At 38.8% G+C, this 18785-nt stretch overlaps 2 protein-coding genes across 5 annotated transcripts; both read right to left on the bottom strand.

Moving 5' to 3' along the window:
• Nucleotides 1-9331: 9331 nt before the first annotated feature.
• Nucleotides 9332-11520, bottom strand: LOC109631660 (forkhead box protein H1). 4 transcript variants are annotated; one of them, XM_069515818.1, is made up of 4 exons: nt 11387-11520; nt 10539-10740; nt 10356-10451; nt 9332-10252 (listed from the first exon to the last, which is right to left on the bottom strand). In XM_069515818.1, the coding sequence occupies exons 2-4, from the start codon at nt 10671-10673 to the stop codon at nt 9671-9673; spliced, it is 813 nt and encodes a 270-aa protein (XP_069371919.1). In that variant the 5' UTR covers nt 10674-10740; nt 11387-11520; the 3' UTR covers nt 9332-9670. The 4 variants fall into 4 exon arrangements, with proteins under 4 accessions (XP_069371919.1, XP_069371916.1, XP_069371917.1 ...); XM_069515815.1 differs by having other exon boundaries at nt 10539-10768; nt 11387-11507; XM_069515816.1 differs by having other exon boundaries at nt 10539-10944; nt 11387-11443.
• A 3005-nt stretch (nt 11521-14525) lies between these two features.
• On the bottom strand, nt 14526-15881 carry LOC138405833 (forkhead box protein H1-like). Its single transcript, XM_069515819.1, has 3 exons — nt 15450-15881; nt 15267-15362; nt 14526-15163 (listed from the first exon to the last, which is right to left on the bottom strand). The coding sequence occupies exons 1-3, from the start codon at nt 15582-15584 to the stop codon at nt 14582-14584; spliced, it is 813 nt and encodes a 270-aa protein (XP_069371920.1). The 5' UTR covers nt 15585-15881; the 3' UTR covers nt 14526-14581.
• Between the last annotated feature and the right edge of the window lie 2904 nt (nt 15882-18785).

An 18785-nucleotide genomic window follows, 5' to 3' on the forward strand; every position in this document is an offset into this window, starting at 1 on the left:
AATTGTGTACAAAGGGAAGCCCTTCCCTCTACTTGGACCATGGGCTACCCCCCCCCCTCCTTTTCCTTGATACCGTTCTGCTATTGTCTAATTAAAGTGAGCTGCTGTACAGATGAGGAAAAGCATGAAAGACTTGTTATCTGGCTGCAGTCTCCTTTACAAAGCGACCTCACATCGGTTTATAATCTGTGTAGATTGTCCTCTTTGTGGTTCGACACCTTTTTAACAGCACACAGCACATGCAATCTGAGGTCTGTGCGTGTACATGCACACCTCAGCGAATTAAAAAGCACGTTGTTGGCGATTCCGGATTTGTTAGTTTCACTTACTAAGCATGTTGCACAGTGCTCGGATCCGCATGGAAATTTCCACACCTGCAGGAGGCTGACTGTCACACTGTGGATCGGCTAATAAGTGCGAGTATTGGCATCGGGTGTGTGAAGGGTCCTTGTCGAGACACAATAGCCTCACTGTGGGCTTGTAATGTGAGGCCTTCAATAGGAACATGTCAGAACAATGGTCACATTGGAAAGGGAAAATATAACCACTATGCTAATTTAGTGCACTGAACTGCTCACAGGGGTTGAGCAGAGACGATGGGCCATTACTGACCGACAGGATTGAAACGGAAAAACTATTATTACATGAATATTATACGAATGAACCAACATTGTGAGCATCATCCCTGTGTGTGATTTCACACATTGTTCTGTTCCTGTCTGACTATCTTCGTAGAACAGAGATAGCATCTGCGAACCTGCCAACTGTTAGAGATTTAGTGCAGCACATGTGGGTCGCCGAGTGTCTCAATACTTGATAAAAGTGGTGGACTTTCACCTGGCTGATTATAGTGTTTGTGGGAGCAGCTGGCAGCAGCGACGAGGCACATATCACAAAGGCTAGAGGTCTTTAGGTGTGTGCTGCACCCCTTCACACATGCTGTCACACATTCCTCATTGATTTAAATACACATTATAACTCATTACTGTTTCGTTTTAATCCCATGAAGCACTTTTCGGAATTTTTTTCAATTATTCAAGGAACATTAGAACAAATTAGATCCCCTTTTCCCCCTTCCAGTAAAACACTGGCTCTGTACTGTATATCCAGTAACAGCACAAACTGAAACTGTGTCCTGCCCGTCTCATATCTTCTCTCTGTTGATACCTTTGAGAGGTCTCTAGGTTTATGTGTGTTCTGTCTCCAAGTTCATGACCGTGCTGATCTGCTGTTCACTGCAAACATAGCAGATAGTAGAAAATGTCAAATTAAAGCTCATCCACCTGCTCCTAACTCCTGCTAAGTGCAAATATTTAAATTCAATTTAAAATAATTATCTGTTTCCTGACAATGAATGTGTTCCTCACTCTTTAGGTTTATCACACACGCACATTCTTCAGTCTTTTGTATGAGCAGGACTCAACCAGTCATGGCAGCAGCGGTGATGCAATAGGTTTCAAAGACTGCATGATTCAGACACATGTGACATGAAGTGTTGCTCTAGGTCACGTAGTAAAAGGATTATAAAGTGATGTCAATTTGAGAGCGATGTGGAAAAGTTTATCCCCTGTGTGTTCAGGGTGAAAAGTACATTTTGACAGTGTCTGATGAGCTCTGTGGTAAATCTTTACAAAGTTTTGATAAGTTGTTACCTGCTGAGAGATCATTACATGCAGTCTGGCCCTGTTTGGTTTGTTGTTAGCCAGTAAAAGCTTTAAAACAGTTTGAAATTCTGGGGAAAATAATTATTCACCTTCTTGTGAGGAGTTAGATGAGAGGGTTGATATCAATCTCAGGTGATTTCTTTAAAAATATCAGTTCTTTAAATGTGCCTGATTTTTTTCATCAAGATCCATGTTCCAAGTTCAGGCAGCCAACTAGAGCTGCGCTGCTCCAATCATGTGACATACCTCACTTTCCACAATCATCTCTAATACACACCCACCTTATTAGGCGGTCTATTTAAGCGAGAACATTTCCACCCATCACTCCTTTGCTTGCCCCGCTGCTGCGTCAGTATTGCTGCCAGTACAAGTATTTGCTCATTACTCCCATCATATCTGTATAATCATATCAAATCATAGGAGCCTAAACACCAAACACTACTGTTGCAATAAAAATTTGAACGTGAGTTGTCTGTCTGAAATGTCAAAAAAAGTATAAAGTGGATGCATGTCCCATTTATGGAAGTCTTTTCATTAGTTCAGGTAACATACCATAATACTGAATAGAAAAATGATTCCTCTCCTGACCCATACTGCATCCTTTTACAAAGTTTTATGGAAATCTGGTCACTTGTTTTTGTGTAATCTTGCTTACAAACAAACAAATAAATATACATAACCCCCTTGGTGGAAGTAAATATTTATTGTATTATGATGTAGCTTCTAACTAAATATGAAGCTATAGCCAGCAGTGGATTAGCCTAGCTTAGCATAACAACTGGAGACCAATTAAGCTTAGCCTTCAAGGGTCGCAGATGATTAACCTAACCCGAATGTGTGCATGTCTTTGAAATTAAGCTATGCTGATGTAAAAACCTGGAAAGCTGTATCGCCAAATGCAGGCTCCAACTCTATATTTAATGGAGAGTGGTGACATTCTTCTGATCTAATTCTTGGCATGAAAGCTTATTGTGCCAAAATGTCCATTAAAATAAAAAGAAAGAACATTTCCAACTTGTCTAACTTATATATGCTCAACAGAATGGTTCTTTATTCCCATCACAGACTGATATTATTGTATCTAGTTATTTTGTATTTTTCTGTTTTTGAAAGAGATTTTTACAAGCAGGTGCCCTGGTGTTTTATGAATGTATGCATCGTGTTGTTATCACATCTTATTGTAGGACAAACAGACAAACAAACCTTGTGGCATTTTATTTGGCTGTAAAGTGACTTTGTTCTGTTGTGAGGTTTCTCCTCAGTCTGACCTGTATTCAATATTGATCTCAATAAGTTGCAGTTACTGCTTTGATAAGACTGTCCTCTTTGCTCTTGATGTTGATAAGGCTGTTACTCAGTGACCAACCAGGCTGGGGACATTTTACTGATGCATAACAGTCCTCATTAAACAGTGAAGCCTCAATAACAGTGTTTGTTTGGTCTATGAACACTTAGGGACAAAGGTTAAACTAACTCGACGGCTATAAAATGTGAACGCCCCCTTATATATATATAGATATAGACAAAATTGCACAAAAACTGTACAATGGTGAGGAAATGTTATTTATGAGACTTGTTGTTTTAATGAGGGCGGCTCAGAGTCACACAAACACAAATGGCCAAAGACACACAACAGTCAGCTGACTCATTCTCAAGGGAGTGAGACAAACAAGTCTGTGTAATTATTTAAGAGCGTATCTTAAAAAAGCATGAACAACCTTCTGCCTATTTCTCAGAAAGGCAAAGGCACATGACCAGTGACCAATTAAACTGATCATACGTGTTCACACTAGTAAAAGCTGTTATGTACAATGCAGTCAAGTGACATGATTCATCTGATATGCATAGTTCCCCATTAATGGCTAAAATTCAGCCAGTCATTGAGAGGAAATAAAACAGCCACCATGCAGCTACTTATTCAACTGAATGCAACAATTGATGTGGTTGTATAAATGACACACATGCATCACACTGAACGTGTTCTGTGGTGCATTAAAAAAAACAAGATAAACAAACAGTGAGTGGAGCTAACCTAATCCTCTCAGATCTACAGTCACTGTTCATCGAGTCATAGCCCTAATATCTTTATCGCCAGCACCAAGTTTAGACACAGTAAACATGTCAGGGCACAGTGGGAACTGATGACAAAGCTGAGCGAGGCGGTGGCATCACTCTTGGAACTTATCTTTTTTTTTTACATTGCAAGATTGCCTTTTTCAACATATTCACCATTTTCTCAGATAATAATTCATGCATCTTGATGAAAGATAAAATCCCATCTCATTTTGGGACCTGATATCTATGACTGTGTGAAATTTGGTGCAGCTTTATTGAATTTAAGTGGATGGAGGGGTACACTCTTCTGGGTGTCATTCTGGCTCTGCTTGTTTCACGCAGCCTGTTACATCTCCTCCTTGTCATATTTGTTCAGGAATTTAGGTCCGGGGAGGACAAGACATTCCAGCAGCAACAAATCAGCCTCTGCGGATAAAGTTGGACGGGTTATCAAAGTGGAAACTGCACCTACCCAGCCCCTGTTTTGATTCCTGGGGAAAATATGTGAGGTCAGGATGACAGGAATGTTAGCTGCTGGGTGAGACTGCACCACGTTACATTCAAACCCAACTGCAGAGGTGTGATCTCAGTGGAGCGGACATTCATTCCACAGCTTGACTCAGTTCCTATCAAGTTGATTAGAATTACTATGGAGCCTAAAAGAGAAATTAAAAATGTAATCCTATCTATACAGAGTGTGGTAACTGCCTCATCTGTGTCACATGTGGGTGGACTCTGTCTGAATGATTGGGTTGAGAGTGAGGAGTTGTATGTAGTGGATAAGAGAAAATGAGTGGATTTAAGAATGGCAAGTCACACACAGCACGATGAGCATGAATGAAAAAAGAATAAAAGAGCTTATTATTCACTGTCTTTGAAAAACCTAGAGGGTAAAAAGAGTAAAAAACACTCAAAGTCTCAACGATGTCTAAATTGCAGTTTTGAAATTTTACATTATCAGCACTGGAAGTAAGTAAGTAAGTTCTGCATCTGCCCATTTGATCAGATCTGCTCCAAAATTTAATGAGTTCTTCCCCAGGCCATGTACAACCCCTCCACAAAATATCATTGATAGTTTTTTCATAATCCTGCTGACTAACTAACACAATTCAAAAAACATGTATAACTCCTTGGTAGAGGTTACAATTTTAGAGTTTCCTACAGGTAACCTCAAAACACTGAGGACCTCAAGTGAAATTTGAAGCAGTTATGTTGTTGGGAACCAGCTTTCAGACTTTGGAGATGCACATGTTTCATTATAGATTCACTTTCTGTACAGGTATTACAATGTATGTCTTGAATGCTGAATGGGCCCAACCGAGACTGAATATGCACAGGGCCCTGAAGTTTTGTGCTGCGCCCCTAACAGTTAGACTGCTGACTGTGGCGATGTATTTAACACACAACAATAAGAGGGGTTCTTGTTTATCTAATTCTCTGCATTAAAGTGCATACAATTATTTCCAAAAATGTCAAACTACCACATTGAGAGAAATCTGAGGATAAACATGTTCCGTGGAGGACGTTGACTGACTGTACATCCTCAGAGTTATTCATTCATGACGAATAGAGATTTACTGCTGATTAACCAGATCTCTGTTCACAGGCGTGAATAAACTGTGCCACATTTTATATCAATGATTGACGATTTGTTTTGGGAAAAGTTGGACATAATATTGCAGCACTGCTGCGTTGCTTCAGTGTCTGTGTTGTTGGAAAATTAGTTGAAGGCCCAACTTCACTGTTAATGATTTTTTAACCTCTGTGTGAGGATAAAGAAACAACACACTCCTCAGGATCAAGCATCAGAATCCCACAATGTCACTGTTGTAAATCAAAGGTCATTCATTTTCTGCACTGCTCTTAAAAATAATATTTAAAAAAAGAGCTCTCAGGCAGCATTGTTTGTACTGATATGTCCTGTTCATTTCGTTACATAAATAACCACAAGTGACGTAGATTTAATCACCAACGCTTTTCAACCACTTTCCAATTAAAAACAATGTGTTTTATGTAACTTCAGTTGTTTTACTGGTAAATGAAGTAAACGTTGTGCATTCATTATGTAATTTCAATAAAAGTGCACAACTTTTACTCAACAGCATTATTTTCTCTGACAATATTTTGTAAACACTTCACTTCATATACTTCAGGTGTATTTAAAGTGCATAGCATATTTAAAGTGTGAATCATTTTTTTTACATATATTTTCTCTTTGTTAACAGGTGAATATTACCACATTCATATAGGTTATGATATATGTTAAGTTAGTCCAGCACAGAGTGGAATCAAACAAACGAACCATTAGTACCTTATTATTTGATGGGTGTGTTTTTCAGCAGCACTTGAACGCATCACGGCCCTCAGGCTGATGAGCCAGCGGGTTGAGGATGAAGAAGCTGTTGTGGGCGGGGCCAGGACGAGCAGGACGAGCGCGACGTGACTGGAGCGACTGTTGTTGTTGTTCCGCCCGGAAGTCAACGTAGCGCGTGTTTATTCTCTGACGTCACAGGGCCGCACCTTTAGGACACAGTCAGGAGTGAAACATGCCAACAAGTTTAAATATACAGCACAGTTCCCCTTTCTGATTTTTTATTCTTTCATTTTTGTATCATTTGTAAACTTTTTGAATCAGTGCTCATGTGTTTTTTTGTGTTTCTCTGGATTAGGGCTAAATATTGCACCATTCAGACGCCAGGCCACTCAGGCTGCTACATGAAGGAGGCATTGAAATGACATATAAAAGACTAATTAGAAATGAAATAAAAATCAGGCAGAAAACAGAGGCACAGAATTATTGAAAAACATCTTTAGGAAACAATTAAAATAGTAATAAGAAGTTTGAAAAACGAAGAAAGGCAGTAGTTTAAAATCTGTCTAACATAAAACACTTCTAGTAGTTAACAGGTAGGCTGTTGTATAAACTTACTGTATGGAATTTATCATGGTGTCACCAGTAATCTTACTGGGTAGAAAATAATTTCTAAATGACATATAACTTTAAAGATACTAGTTTATATTAATATTTCAAGTTTCATTTAATTTTACTTTACTTTACATACAATACATTTATATGGCAGCCACAGTTACTATGGTCAGCGAGTAGGTTGATAATAGTGCTAATCATAATACATTTGATTTATATGGTGCTTTTAACAATGTTTAAAGACACTTCAGATGGATTTAAAACATCAATGTACATCATACTCACACATTGACATATAAAATGCATGTTAAGACATTGCACACAAAATGTCCAATCAGGTACATGACAATTACTAAATAAAAATGACATGATAAGACTGACAGGGGTTTGATTTTTTTATTCTTTAAGGACATTTTACTGATAAACGTATATAACTGCCCCATAGCAAAGAGTAAATATTATGTCATAATGGCAGTGAGATATTTGTATTTACTGCTGAGGTGTCACTGACAAATGGAAGGAAATAGAAGTCAAGAGCTAAAAATAGTGTTTTTGCCCTCAGTCCAGCAGGCTCCCATGGTGTCTCCGAGCCTACATGTAAACAAGCTGCAGAGCAACTGCCTAGAGATTAGCTTGCAAAACACACACACATAACCGCTCAGTGGGTCATGCTGAGAGGTTAAGTACCCTTGTTACTGTAACAAATCACCTAAATTTGACTGTGCACAGTTCTACTGACCCTGTCATCAGTTTGGTTTATTCTTTTCAGAAAGGATATGTTTTTTATTCTGTGGCAAGGACAGAGCGGTAGAGGCCATGTGACCGACCTGTTATCCAGGTCCAGACACACTTGCATAGAGTAACGTCAGGAAATCTGTAGCATCCAGAGCAATATGGTAAATAGCACAGAGAGTATTGTATGGACAGTATGAAGCATTCAGGGAGATTGATGCTTGAATGAGTTTGCTCAATCAGTAAATACGAACAAGCTGATCCATAGAGAGACAGTCAAGCTTGAGTTTCCTGTGACTGTGCAATCAGACAAAGTCACCAGCCTCAATCTCCTGGAATCATTTGATCATTAATACACAGAAATGTGTGCAGTACAGATTTTTATAAGAAAAGTGTATTCTATCCATAGGAAGGCCTGAACTAACCATATTGTGTTCTGGGGGAGTGAAAGACAATCTGTAAATGACCCAGAACAGGGAATATATTAGAGAAGAGGGGGGGAAAGAAACAGTGAAAAGAAGAAAAGAAAGTTTTTCTTTTTTGTCCCCAGTCCCTCAATGTGTCATTCATTCAGTCACATGCTGAGCCATTTTGTCTGACTGCCAGGCTTGCTGAGTGTAATCTCTGTTGACCAGTCAATGCAATGAGGGAGGGAGAGAGGGAGGGAAACAAAAAAAATAAAGATGGAAGGCAGGAGGGCTGCGTTGTAATCTAGGTCGGCCACCAGTAATCCCCCAGGGTGGAAGTATGTCGTGGGCATAGGCTGCCAAATGCTGAGCTCACCCAACTCCTCGTCCTCGCCTTCAGTCAGCTGGGCCAAGCTCCCGTCTCATGACAGACCCCCCTCAGTGCGCTTTCGACTCACATGCTCTGATATTATCTGAGAAATTCCTCACTATAATAAAGTTCAAGGGGGTAAAATGCATGAAAACCAATATCTAGCCATGACCGCACATTTTTAAAATGATCCGCTTCATACCTCGAGAGTGTTGACAAACAGCCGCAATAAAATCAAACCTTGTAACAGAAACGTTCTTCTGATAATTAAATTTGAACATGAGTTTAAAGCCAATTTACCAATTAGACATGGGTGAAAGAGATTTAGGACGGCGGACAGGCTCCATTATCATTGCTAAAGCATGTTTACTAGGATGCACGTATGAATTTTTCATTGGTAGGTAATCCTTTGTATTTGCATATTATTTCCAGTATTTCTTGCTACTAAGCCTGTGTATGAGGGCTGGGCCATAAATTACCACTTGTTCTGTCCTGTGCTGTATTCATGTGTTTTGACTTAACAGCAGTGACGGTTGAACTTTGTGCTGTGTTTGTACTGTGTCAGAACACTATAGAACATTGCACATTATAAGCAAACGTACATATGGGTTGCCTTTTTCCCATAATCCCTGACTCTTGGCCTTTGTTCTCGTACTAAATCAGATATGCATGAATGCTACATTAGTAAATGAGTGACTCCACCCTTTATAGTCCACTCAGTGGGTTTGAAGCTGCATTGTACTGCACAGTGAAATGCCACAGATAATACCTCTTTCTTCAATCAGTAGACCTGCAGTGTGCAGACATGTAATGTGAAATGTAGAAAACTATGTCCAAATGAACTTAATTAGGTTACAGTTTAGACCAGACCTGTGCCTCAGATGACCTGCGAATAGAAAAGCAAACAGATTTCATAGATTACATATTTGCTCAGCTCAACCTCGCCACTGTGGTCAGTCAACTTTGTATTATGCCCCCCCCCCACTAAACGGGGCCTCGGGGGAAAGACTCAGAAGGTGCAAATGTTCAAATTTAACAAGTTCGTGTGCGTCTTCGACGATCTGTGGCAGCTTTAAAAACAGCCTGACCTGTTTTACATGCTAATGTCACGTCCCCTTCAGACCAAATAGTAAACTAGTAATCTGAATATGACAGAGTTGGACAAAGTGCCAGGAAGTAGAAAAAGCACCTTTAATCATTTAATCAGTGTGATGACTACTGCTTCAGCTCTCAAACAAAAACAATGTTTTAAAAAAATATATAAAATATCCTCAAAAAAATCACTTTACACTGTTAGTCTGTTGAACAAGATACTTCAGGCGACAGTAGGATCTTCTTTTAAACATCACAGTAATGCCTGAAATAAGAGATACTTAACAACGAGACACACATGAGACCATTCATGAGCCTTGTGTGATTTGAGGGTGTGTGTCTGATCAAATAGAAGATTCTCAGTGTTCCACTCAAAAACATAAAAAACACACACAAAAGTGCAATTTTAATGAAGGGAACACTGTCACAAGCGAAAACAGAGAGCATCGTGGGTAAATGCTGGAAGAGAGTAAGTGATGTAACTGCTGTGTGTGCTGCTGAAATAAGGAGCAGCTCTTGTGTACATGGGGAATGAAGGCTCTGTGCTCACATGCATCCTCTTAGCAGCGAGTTCGTGGTGTGTGCTGCCTCCTGTTGAGCAGATGAGGGAACTTCCAGCTGGAGTCTGAAGGAGGAGATGCTCCTCAGAGTCCCAGTTGAGGCTCCTCTTTGTCCTGAGCGGCACACTGGAGAGAGGAGAAGGTCTGGAGGGCCGAGCCGAGGGAGCGTCTCTCTTCAGGAGGGACTCGATGGAGAAAGGACTGCTGAACTTTGTCTCTCGTGTGATCTGAGCAGCTTTGCAGGCTGCAGCTTCAGGAGAGTGGAGATCTGAGCAGTGCTTGAAAGCTCTGCTGCTCTTGTCCTCTGTTTCCACTTTGCAGGCCAACTCAGGGAAGAGCTGCAGGATTCCTTTAAAGTGACGACGCACCATCTTTGCTGTGATCTGACTGGAGTCCAGTTTCCAGTAGTTCCTCTTACTGTGGAATGAATCTGGGATCACAGGAATCTGAAAACACAACACAACTGAGTCAATCGTTTTCACAGACAGGAGTTATTCTTTCACTTGATAACATTATTCAAATACTTATTATTCTGGAATAAACACGTACCTTGACAAAACATGTGTGGGTTGACAAACAGACTCTGATGTTGTTCTCAACAGATTTTCTGTCTTCACAGACGAGTGGTGCCAGTTTGTCCATCAACTGTAAAACATCAGGTTCAAGTTTAGCTTTGAAGAGACAATTGGTGTTTCACATTACAACACTCCATGATCGATGCTGGTTTCTTACCTGAGTGAAAGTGAGCATCTTGCCTGGAGCACCTTGGAGGACGACGGCGATCTTAGCCAGGTAGGTGGTGCTCTTCCTGAACAAACCTCGCTGATGCAGCTCAGCTCCAAACTTCTGGGTCTTGTTCTCCTGCATCTTCTTGGTTGGAGGGTCTAAGCTCAGAGTTGTGCTGTCAACAGTGGGACTGAGTGCAGATGTGGACCTGCAGAGGTCAGCCCTGGATATAAGTGCTGTCTGGACAATAGGACATTAGAGGGTGTGCACCACAGGTTAATGAGGAGCTTTTCATGAGCAGATGAGTCGTTAGTGCTGGAGGTGGAGCCAGTGATGAGAGGAACAATCGTCAGCATATCTGAACGTGCTGCAGTCTGATCTGGATAAAACCATCCTCAACTTTTGATCTCAACTTAAAATAAAGCAACAGAGGACCAACATTATATACATACAGTACATAATTACTTACAATTAAATCAAATCTGCAAGATCAGACAAGTGAGTCTATTAAGGTGTGTTTTTTAGATAATTTATAGTGATTTTAAGGCCTCATGGCAAATAAAGAAAAAAATATATTGTTATTCAAATAAACTTTCATTGTGATGCTGTGGAAAACAATTATCTCAAGTAGTTGAGAGGTCGTACAAACATTGTGTGTTTTCCTTCATATGGTCTGGCACAATACACAGTTTAAGGACACAGCTCACATTCCAGTGAGAAATCTAATCACATTCCAACTGTTTGCACGTCGCTCATCGCTGCTTTCAAGTCCCACCTATTGTCTAATGAGTCACATTAATGAAGAAGGTGATTTGCATCAGTGATCCTCATTCAGATGCATGAGCCCAACTTACCTGTGCTGGGTGCTTTCGTGCAAGAACACCTTTACTCAAATGAATGGGCGTGACTCTGCAGGAGTCCAAACAGTGCAGCAGCTGAATTCACTCGTCTGTGATTGACAGTGTGTTGCTCAGCTGGTCTAGGGTCAGTTCAGAGAAATAAAGAAGTTATGACATATAACCTTGAAGATGTCAATTTAGGGGCTTTGGTGTTTTGCTCAGGTAATTTACTGGACTACATTGAGATGTCATTTATATAATAAAACATATTCTACTATCTCTACATTATCAACAGAAACCTTACAGCTGCCACAATGAGGAACCTTTATCAGATCCAGATTCATCAGAGGGGATTTGAGTCCATGATGCCTTAAGTTAAAATGAAAATTTCCACATTACAAAAAGAAACTGTTACCCACAAAATCTCAGTCTGTTAGTTGCATTCTGGGTATTTTAAAAGAAAAGTACCCATTACTATATTCCATGGTAACGGGTACTTTCCATATATATATTTCCATCCCAAATTCTTCACATAAATTGAATGGACACAACTGATTCTATTTAAAATCTGATCCCAACAGAGAAACAAATGATTTCTCAGCTGGATTACGATTTTCCCAATGTACATCTTTGACAGTCAATTAGTCATGTGATCATGAGGATGTAGTGATTTAGTTTTCAGTAACTTCAAAATATTAATTTCAATAAAATGCAGATGTGATGCACAGCAGTCTCAGTAGTTCTAGATTCAGGCAAGACATTTTAACAAGCAAATTATTTGGTTAAATGGCTCAGTACACAGTATAAATATTTCACACTTCAATCATTGTTCATGTTAAATATTATATATACAAGATTTTAATCTGTAATATATAAGCCAACAGTAATATTCTATGTAAAGATAAGATGTGATGGCATCCTGAGCGGCCTCTGCTGCTCAGTGATATAAACATGACACCTGGGTGAACATTCAGCCTTTTTCATAGGGCTGTAAGAGTGAAAAGAAGTTTTAAAAAAACATTTGCCAGCAGAACGGTCTCTCACATGACGGCTCTGACACTGACAGGAGCACCGACCCATGGATGAGATGTGGCACGTCCATTTTGGTCTGCACAACAGCTGGATGGATTGTTGTTGTTGGCTCTTCTCCGGTACACAGGGTAACTTCATTCAGTTGTGTTTTCTGGTTGTGTTTAGGGGCCATAGACTGGATAGACAACCACATTGCTCTTGTTTGCTGTTGCATTTCTTTTGGTCTGGGAAAGAGATTACAAAAATGCATACATATTGTCTTTAAAGGGCTAAAACTAAAGCAGTGTAGTTGAAAATATATTTAATGTGTGTTAGTGAAATGCTTCTGGTATCTGTTTAGTCAACTGAGCGTAACTTAAGAGAAGCTCAGATGAGGTGAGAATCATTGGAATGTGACTGAAGACTTCTTCAGTTTAAAAGCTTTATGTTGGTTGTATCTGTTACATTCCAGTGTTTGTCACCTCATTCACAGCCTTTGTCTGTGTGGGAGTGATTCACTTATTAGTAAAGCAGCAGCAGACTGGTTTAATCGACAATATATTCACTATTTCTTCTTTCCACCACCTCTCTAAAATATTACAAAGAGTCAAAATATAATTTGATACATCTGAAATTGTCTGAAGAGAATAGGAGCTATATCAGAACATGTAAGGAGCTAATATTTGATGAACAATGTGCATCTGAAGGTTTGCATCAAGGGACTAAGCCACATCCCAACTTGAAGCCAATTCAGAGGAGCATTTTGATGATGGGCCGTTAGGTTGAGCCCAGTGAAGATGTGTCGTGTGATAACATTGTGGGTCTGGTGGGAGTGGACCAGTTTTTTGTCAAGACGGAAACAATCACCAGCTTTGAGAAATAAGCACAAAATGAAAGTGATTAAGTGTGACAATGTTTAAATGTTGAATAATTCACTGTTAAGACTTGATGTGCAACTGGTTTGAATGTCAGTAAATGTAAAATGTTATACTTATCAAATATTTTCATTCTGAAGGATCTGAAAACATTAATTTTGTGGTGTGGAAAAATGCTGATGTGTTCATTTGTACTCAATAACCCTGTATATAAAACATTTCCATAATTTTTTATGTTTTAAATAATTAGAGAAACGTAGAAGATGTAAAATATCTCATAACTGTATAAAGGATTCTGAGTAGCAAACACATTAAATTCTGATGTAACAGTGATTTTTAATCTCCATTTAAGATAAAAAGAGGAATAATTTAATTTAATGGCTCAGTATACACTATAAATATTTCACATTTCAATCATTGTTGATTTTAAATGTTATATATACAAGAGCTACTCCTTATTTCAGCAGCTGACGCAGCAGTTACATCACATTTACCCATGATGAACTCTGTTTCTGGCTGTGATGTGCATTGGACCTGACATGACAGCTTTCTGGAGCAATTCTTTTTAAGCTAATTTAAACTGCTGAAAAAAGCTGATACATGTATTTTGTCAACATTTTGAATCCACAAAGTAACCTGTAGCTGAATCTGTCAGATACATCTAGTGGTGGATTAGAGGGTTTTATACGAAGATATTTTCTTCTCAAAAACACTGTGAAGTAGATATATAAAGCAGGATAAAATAGAAATACTGCATAAAAGTACACTAATGTACAATTCTTTGATAAATGTATTTACTAGTAGTGTTACTACTTTTGTGTTTATACCAAATGTCATATTCAGTGTTAGACAGTGTTAAATAGTATAAAACCCATATCTATGAAAATCACTGGAATGTTGTCAACAATGTTTCGAATTGAAAACATCAATTAAAAGCATTGTTCTTCTTTAATCACCTGCATTCCAGGTTTTGTCACCTGGTCCATTTACATCCATTTTATTTAAATCATCCATTGTTGTTTATCATAATTGTCAAATGGCAACCTTGGTGTGATCTTCCAAACTTGTCCAGAGGAGTTTTTAAATAAAAAGTTCTCATCGTGTTTTATTTGTGCTTAGTTAATATGAGCTCAAGGACTCATGTTATATATCTGGTAACATGTAAGACAATGAATGAACACCCAGAGATGGGGTTTACCTGTTGAGTGGAAATTGTTGCACATCTTATTTTGCACTTTTACTAAAGATAATCACGAAGTCTGTTTCTCTCAGATATTTTATTGAAAAACATTAAGTGCTCCAGAAAGATGACACACAAAACACATCACAGCCAGAAACAGAGGGTATCGTGGGTAAATGCTGGAAGAGAGTAAGTGATGTAACTGCTGTGTGTGCTGCTGAAATAAGGAGCAGCTCTTGTGTACATGGGGAATGAAGGCTCTGTGCTCACATGCATCCTCTTAGCAGCGAGTTCGTGGTGTGTGTTGCCTCCTGTTGAGCAGATGAGGGAACTTCCAGCTGGAGTCTGAAGGAGGAGATGCTCCTCAGAGTCCCAGTTGAGGCTCCTCTTTGTCCTGAGCGGCACACTGGAGAGAGGAGAAGGTCTGGAGGGCCGAGCCGAGGGAGCGTCTCTCTTCAGGAGGGACTCGATGGAGAAAGGACTGCTGAACTTTGTCTCTCGTGTGATCTGAGCAGCTTTGCAGGCTGCAGCTTCAGGAGAGTGGAGATCTGAGCAGTGCTTGAAAGCTCTGCTGCTCTTGTCCTCTGTTTCCACTTTGCAGGCCAACTCAGGGAAGAGCTGCAGGATTCCTTTAAAGTGACGACGCACCATCTTTGCTGTGATCTGACTGGAGTCCAGTTTCCAGTAGTTCCTCTTACTGTGGAATGAATCTGGGATCACAGGAATCTGAAAACACAACACAACTGAGTCAATCGTTTTCACAGACAGGAGTTATTCTTTCACTTGATAACATTATTCAAATACTTATTATTCTGGAATAAACACGTACCTTGACAAAACATGTGTGGGTTGACAAGCAGACTCTGATGTTGTTCTCAACGGATTTTCTGTCTTCACAGACGAGTGGTGCCAGCTTGTCCATCAACTGCAAAACATCAGGTTCAAGTTTAGCTTTGAAGAGACAATTGGTGTTTCACATTACAACACTCCATGATCGATGCTGGTTTCTTACCTGAGTGAAAGTGAGCATCTTGCCTGGAGCACCTTGGAGGACGACAGCGATCTTAGCCAGGTAGGTGGTGCTCTTCCTGAACAAACCTCGCTGATGCAGCTCAGCTCCAAACTTCTGGGTCTTGTTCTCCTGCATCTTCTTGGTTGGAGGGTCTAAGCTCAGAGTTGTGCTGTCAACAGTGTGACTGAGTGCAGATGTGGACCTGCAGAGGTCAGCCCTGGATATAAGTGCTGTCCGGACAATAGGACATTAGAGGGTGTGCACCACAGGTTAATGAGGAGCTTTTCATGAGCAGATGAGCCGTTAGTGCTGGAGGTGGAGCCGGTGATGAGAGGAACAATCATCAGCATATCTGAACGTGCTGCAGTCTGATCTGGATAAAACCATCCTCAACTTTTGATCTCAACTTAAAATAAAGCAACAGAGGACCAACATTATATGCATGGAATCCATTTCCATCCAACATTAAAGTTATTGTGTTTGTGATGTTTCTCTTTTTCTTTGATGAAAATAAGATCATTTCAATTATTACATTTGTTTGGAGCTTGAGGCACACAGTCTTATTTTGTTTTGAAGCATTGCACAACTAATTACCATTTATTTTATTTTACTGATTTATAAATGTTAAAACCCAGACAAATGTGACACTTTATGATATTCAAACCTGTGGTATATAAAGCTTTAATAGTGACCTAATTAACCAACAATCAAATCTATATGAAATATTGGCTCCTTATATGGTTTTATAATATATTATTATATTATTTGCAGGCCATTTTAAATTGATCAAATTATATTTTGACTTTTTGTAAAATTTTAGAGAGGTGGTGGAAAGAAGAAATAATGAATATATAGTCAACAAGTGAATCACTCCCACAGACAGAAGCTGTGAATGAGGTGACAAACACTGGAATGTAACAGATACAACCAACATAAAGCTTTTAAACTCAAGAAGTCTTCAGTCACATTCCAGTGATTCTCACCTCATCTGAACTTCACCGGAGACTCACCATCTTTCTCCATCAACTAGTAAACACTAGGTTGAATCTGGCTTTATTTGACATTTTGTGCCAGGTCAGGAAATATTTTGGTCCAGATAAGGGGTAGATCAAGAGAATATTTCATGGATATAGGGGACAGATTTCCAAATCTAAACCTGGATCTAGAGTTTAAATGAGGTTTCAAAAGTTACTTTAGAAAAAATTGTTTCTTGAGATAACAGTTGAATTTCCAAGTAGTCGCTTATAATATTAAAATCAAATTGTAAGTCAGATTCAAAATAGTCCATATATCAATTTTTTATCTGTTGTTTCCGTGATTTTTTGATATATTAGCAAATACTTGTCTGCAATCACACTCAATTCCCAGCCAGTTACCATCTTTGTCTGGCATTTACTGCTGAGTAAGTATAGCATTCAATGGATTTTCAGGAAAACAACATTTTGTGGTTTGGCCGAGAATAAAAATGAGACAGGAACTGAAACTAAAAGATGCTTAAACGCTTTTCAGAATCACTTCTCAATACACATCTAGCATTGGGCAAAAATACCAAACACCACAGATCCGACTTAAAAAAACATCAGTTTCTTCTGATTACAATCAATTTGCAGATGATCATTTTTTGTTCATTTAAAATCTGCAGCATGACTTTTCTTAATTCTTTTTTAACATTAGCATTTAATGACTAAAATAACAAGATTTCTGTTGTCTACCCTAAATGAAGTTCGATTTTTAACCTTACCGATGTAGATATATATGTTTACGGCAACATTTGCTTTTGATTAAGATAAAGAGAGAAAGAATGTCGATCTCTCTTACAACACTTTCTTTAAAAGAAGTCAGAATTTGGGCAGTTTGAAAAAAGATCTCACACAGTGTAAATAAAAGTGTCAGCGTTGCAATGCAGTAGTGAATTGTTGAATCCATCTGATTTGAAGCCAGTAAATCCAGTGTATCAATTAATACTGGAGATATCTGCATAATAGATAAGACTCAAAACACTGATTACTCTCACAAACTACTGAACATCCAGATGAGCCACTTCACTGGTTCTGTTATCATGTACACGGCCACACCCGAGGGCTCAGAGCTCGTTCACTTATGATGAAAAGCTCCTCATTAGCATGGAATACACACTGTGACTCTAATGTCCTGCTGAATCTTTCAGGCCTGTGTTAATTGATCCTTTTCAAGGAAGCTGAAAGTCTAAGCATTAAAGGTTCAGTGTGTAGCATTTAGTGACATCTAGTGGTGAAGATTCATGTTGCAGTTGAACAACCATCACCTCGGCCTTAAAACATGAAAGGGAACCTGTGGTGGCTTCAGTTGTCATAAAAACTCAACACTGAAACTTTAATAACTCCTCTTAGAGTATGTGGATGTTTTTATACTCCATTCGCCCTACTGTCAAGTACTACAACCCATCATATACAAAAAGCCACAAAAATATGAATAGTTAATAATTAAAGGAAAAGTACAGGTCTGGTCCATCTCAACGCTAAATCTTTAAAATATTTATATCATAGCATCAGCATGTAGGTGGAGGTGGAGCTACCTTTACCTACTGCTTCATTTACAGGAACACCAGATTAACTGATGAGATTAATGGCAGCGGAAGTTTTGGTGATGTGTTCTGATCTTTTTCTTATCTTTCGTTTTTTTGTGATTTATCTGAAATGTGACCTTGACCACATGCACACACGCTGCAGTGAGACATCAGACATCAAAAAGGTTGGAGACCACAGGTTTAATCTTTAACAAAGTGTTGCATTTTATATGCATTTTATTATCTGCATAAATCATAACATTGTAACTTAAGATATCAAATAGAATTGAGTGGTTAAATTGCTGGTTTAAAGTTGTTCTTTTTGCTATGTTTGTAGTTTTATTTCAACGTGCTGATATTTGGGTTTTGGACGTTGATAAAGAACTACAACAGAGACATTACAAACTTTGCAAGCTACCAAAACATTTAATAATCTACTATAAAACAAATCTAAAGCTAGACTCAAGTAGCATTAAATTACAATTGAGATCATTAAAACCAACCCTAAATGTATTTAAGACCTGGTATGAAATAATTTTAAATTCTGATTATTGAATTTCACACTTTTTAAGGCCCCGCAGAAACCATGTTGTCCGGAAAGCAAAGATTTGTAAATTACAACTGGAACTTCCTTAAACAAAAACCTCGGAATTTGTATTGGCACGGTTTCAATCTTGGCTCAGTTTTTTTCTATCCATTATACCATTTTCTGCCTCATTCTGAACTCACATGTATGACAGGTTTGAATGTTTTTTCTAAATCTTTTAAAGATCTTTTAACGACCTCAACCG

The sequence above is a fragment of the Paralichthys olivaceus genome, chromosome 20, assembly GCF_024713975.1.
Source record: "Paralichthys olivaceus isolate ysfri-2021 chromosome 20, ASM2471397v2, whole genome shotgun sequence".
Lineage (NCBI taxonomy): Eukaryota > Metazoa > Chordata > Actinopteri > Pleuronectiformes > Paralichthyidae > Paralichthys > Paralichthys olivaceus.

What these genes read in the sequence shown, in the direction of transcription:
- LOC109631660 (XM_069515818.1), bottom strand. Translation starts at nt 10,673, where the DNA reads ATGCAGGAGAACAAGACCCAGAAGTTTGGAGCTGAGCTGCATCAGCGA. An exon ending in AGATGCTCACTTTCACTCAG is followed by an intron (nt 10,452 to 10,538) that starts GTAAGAAACCAG and finishes GATGTTTTACAG; the next exon opens with TTGATGGACAAACTGGCACC. An exon ending in CCCACACATGTTTTGTCAAG is followed by an intron (nt 10,253 to 10,355) that starts GTACGTGTTTAT and finishes TTGTGTTTTCAG; the next exon opens with ATTCCTGTGATCCCAGATTC.
- LOC138405833 (XM_069515819.1), bottom strand. Translation starts at nt 15,584, where the DNA reads ATGCAGGAGAACAAGACCCAGAAGTTTGGAGCTGAGCTGCATCAGCGA. An exon ending in AGATGCTCACTTTCACTCAG is followed by an intron (nt 15,363 to 15,449) that starts GTAAGAAACCAG and finishes GATGTTTTGCAG; the next exon opens with TTGATGGACAAGCTGGCACC. An exon ending in CCCACACATGTTTTGTCAAG is followed by an intron (nt 15,164 to 15,266) that starts GTACGTGTTTAT and finishes TTGTGTTTTCAG; the next exon opens with ATTCCTGTGATCCCAGATTC.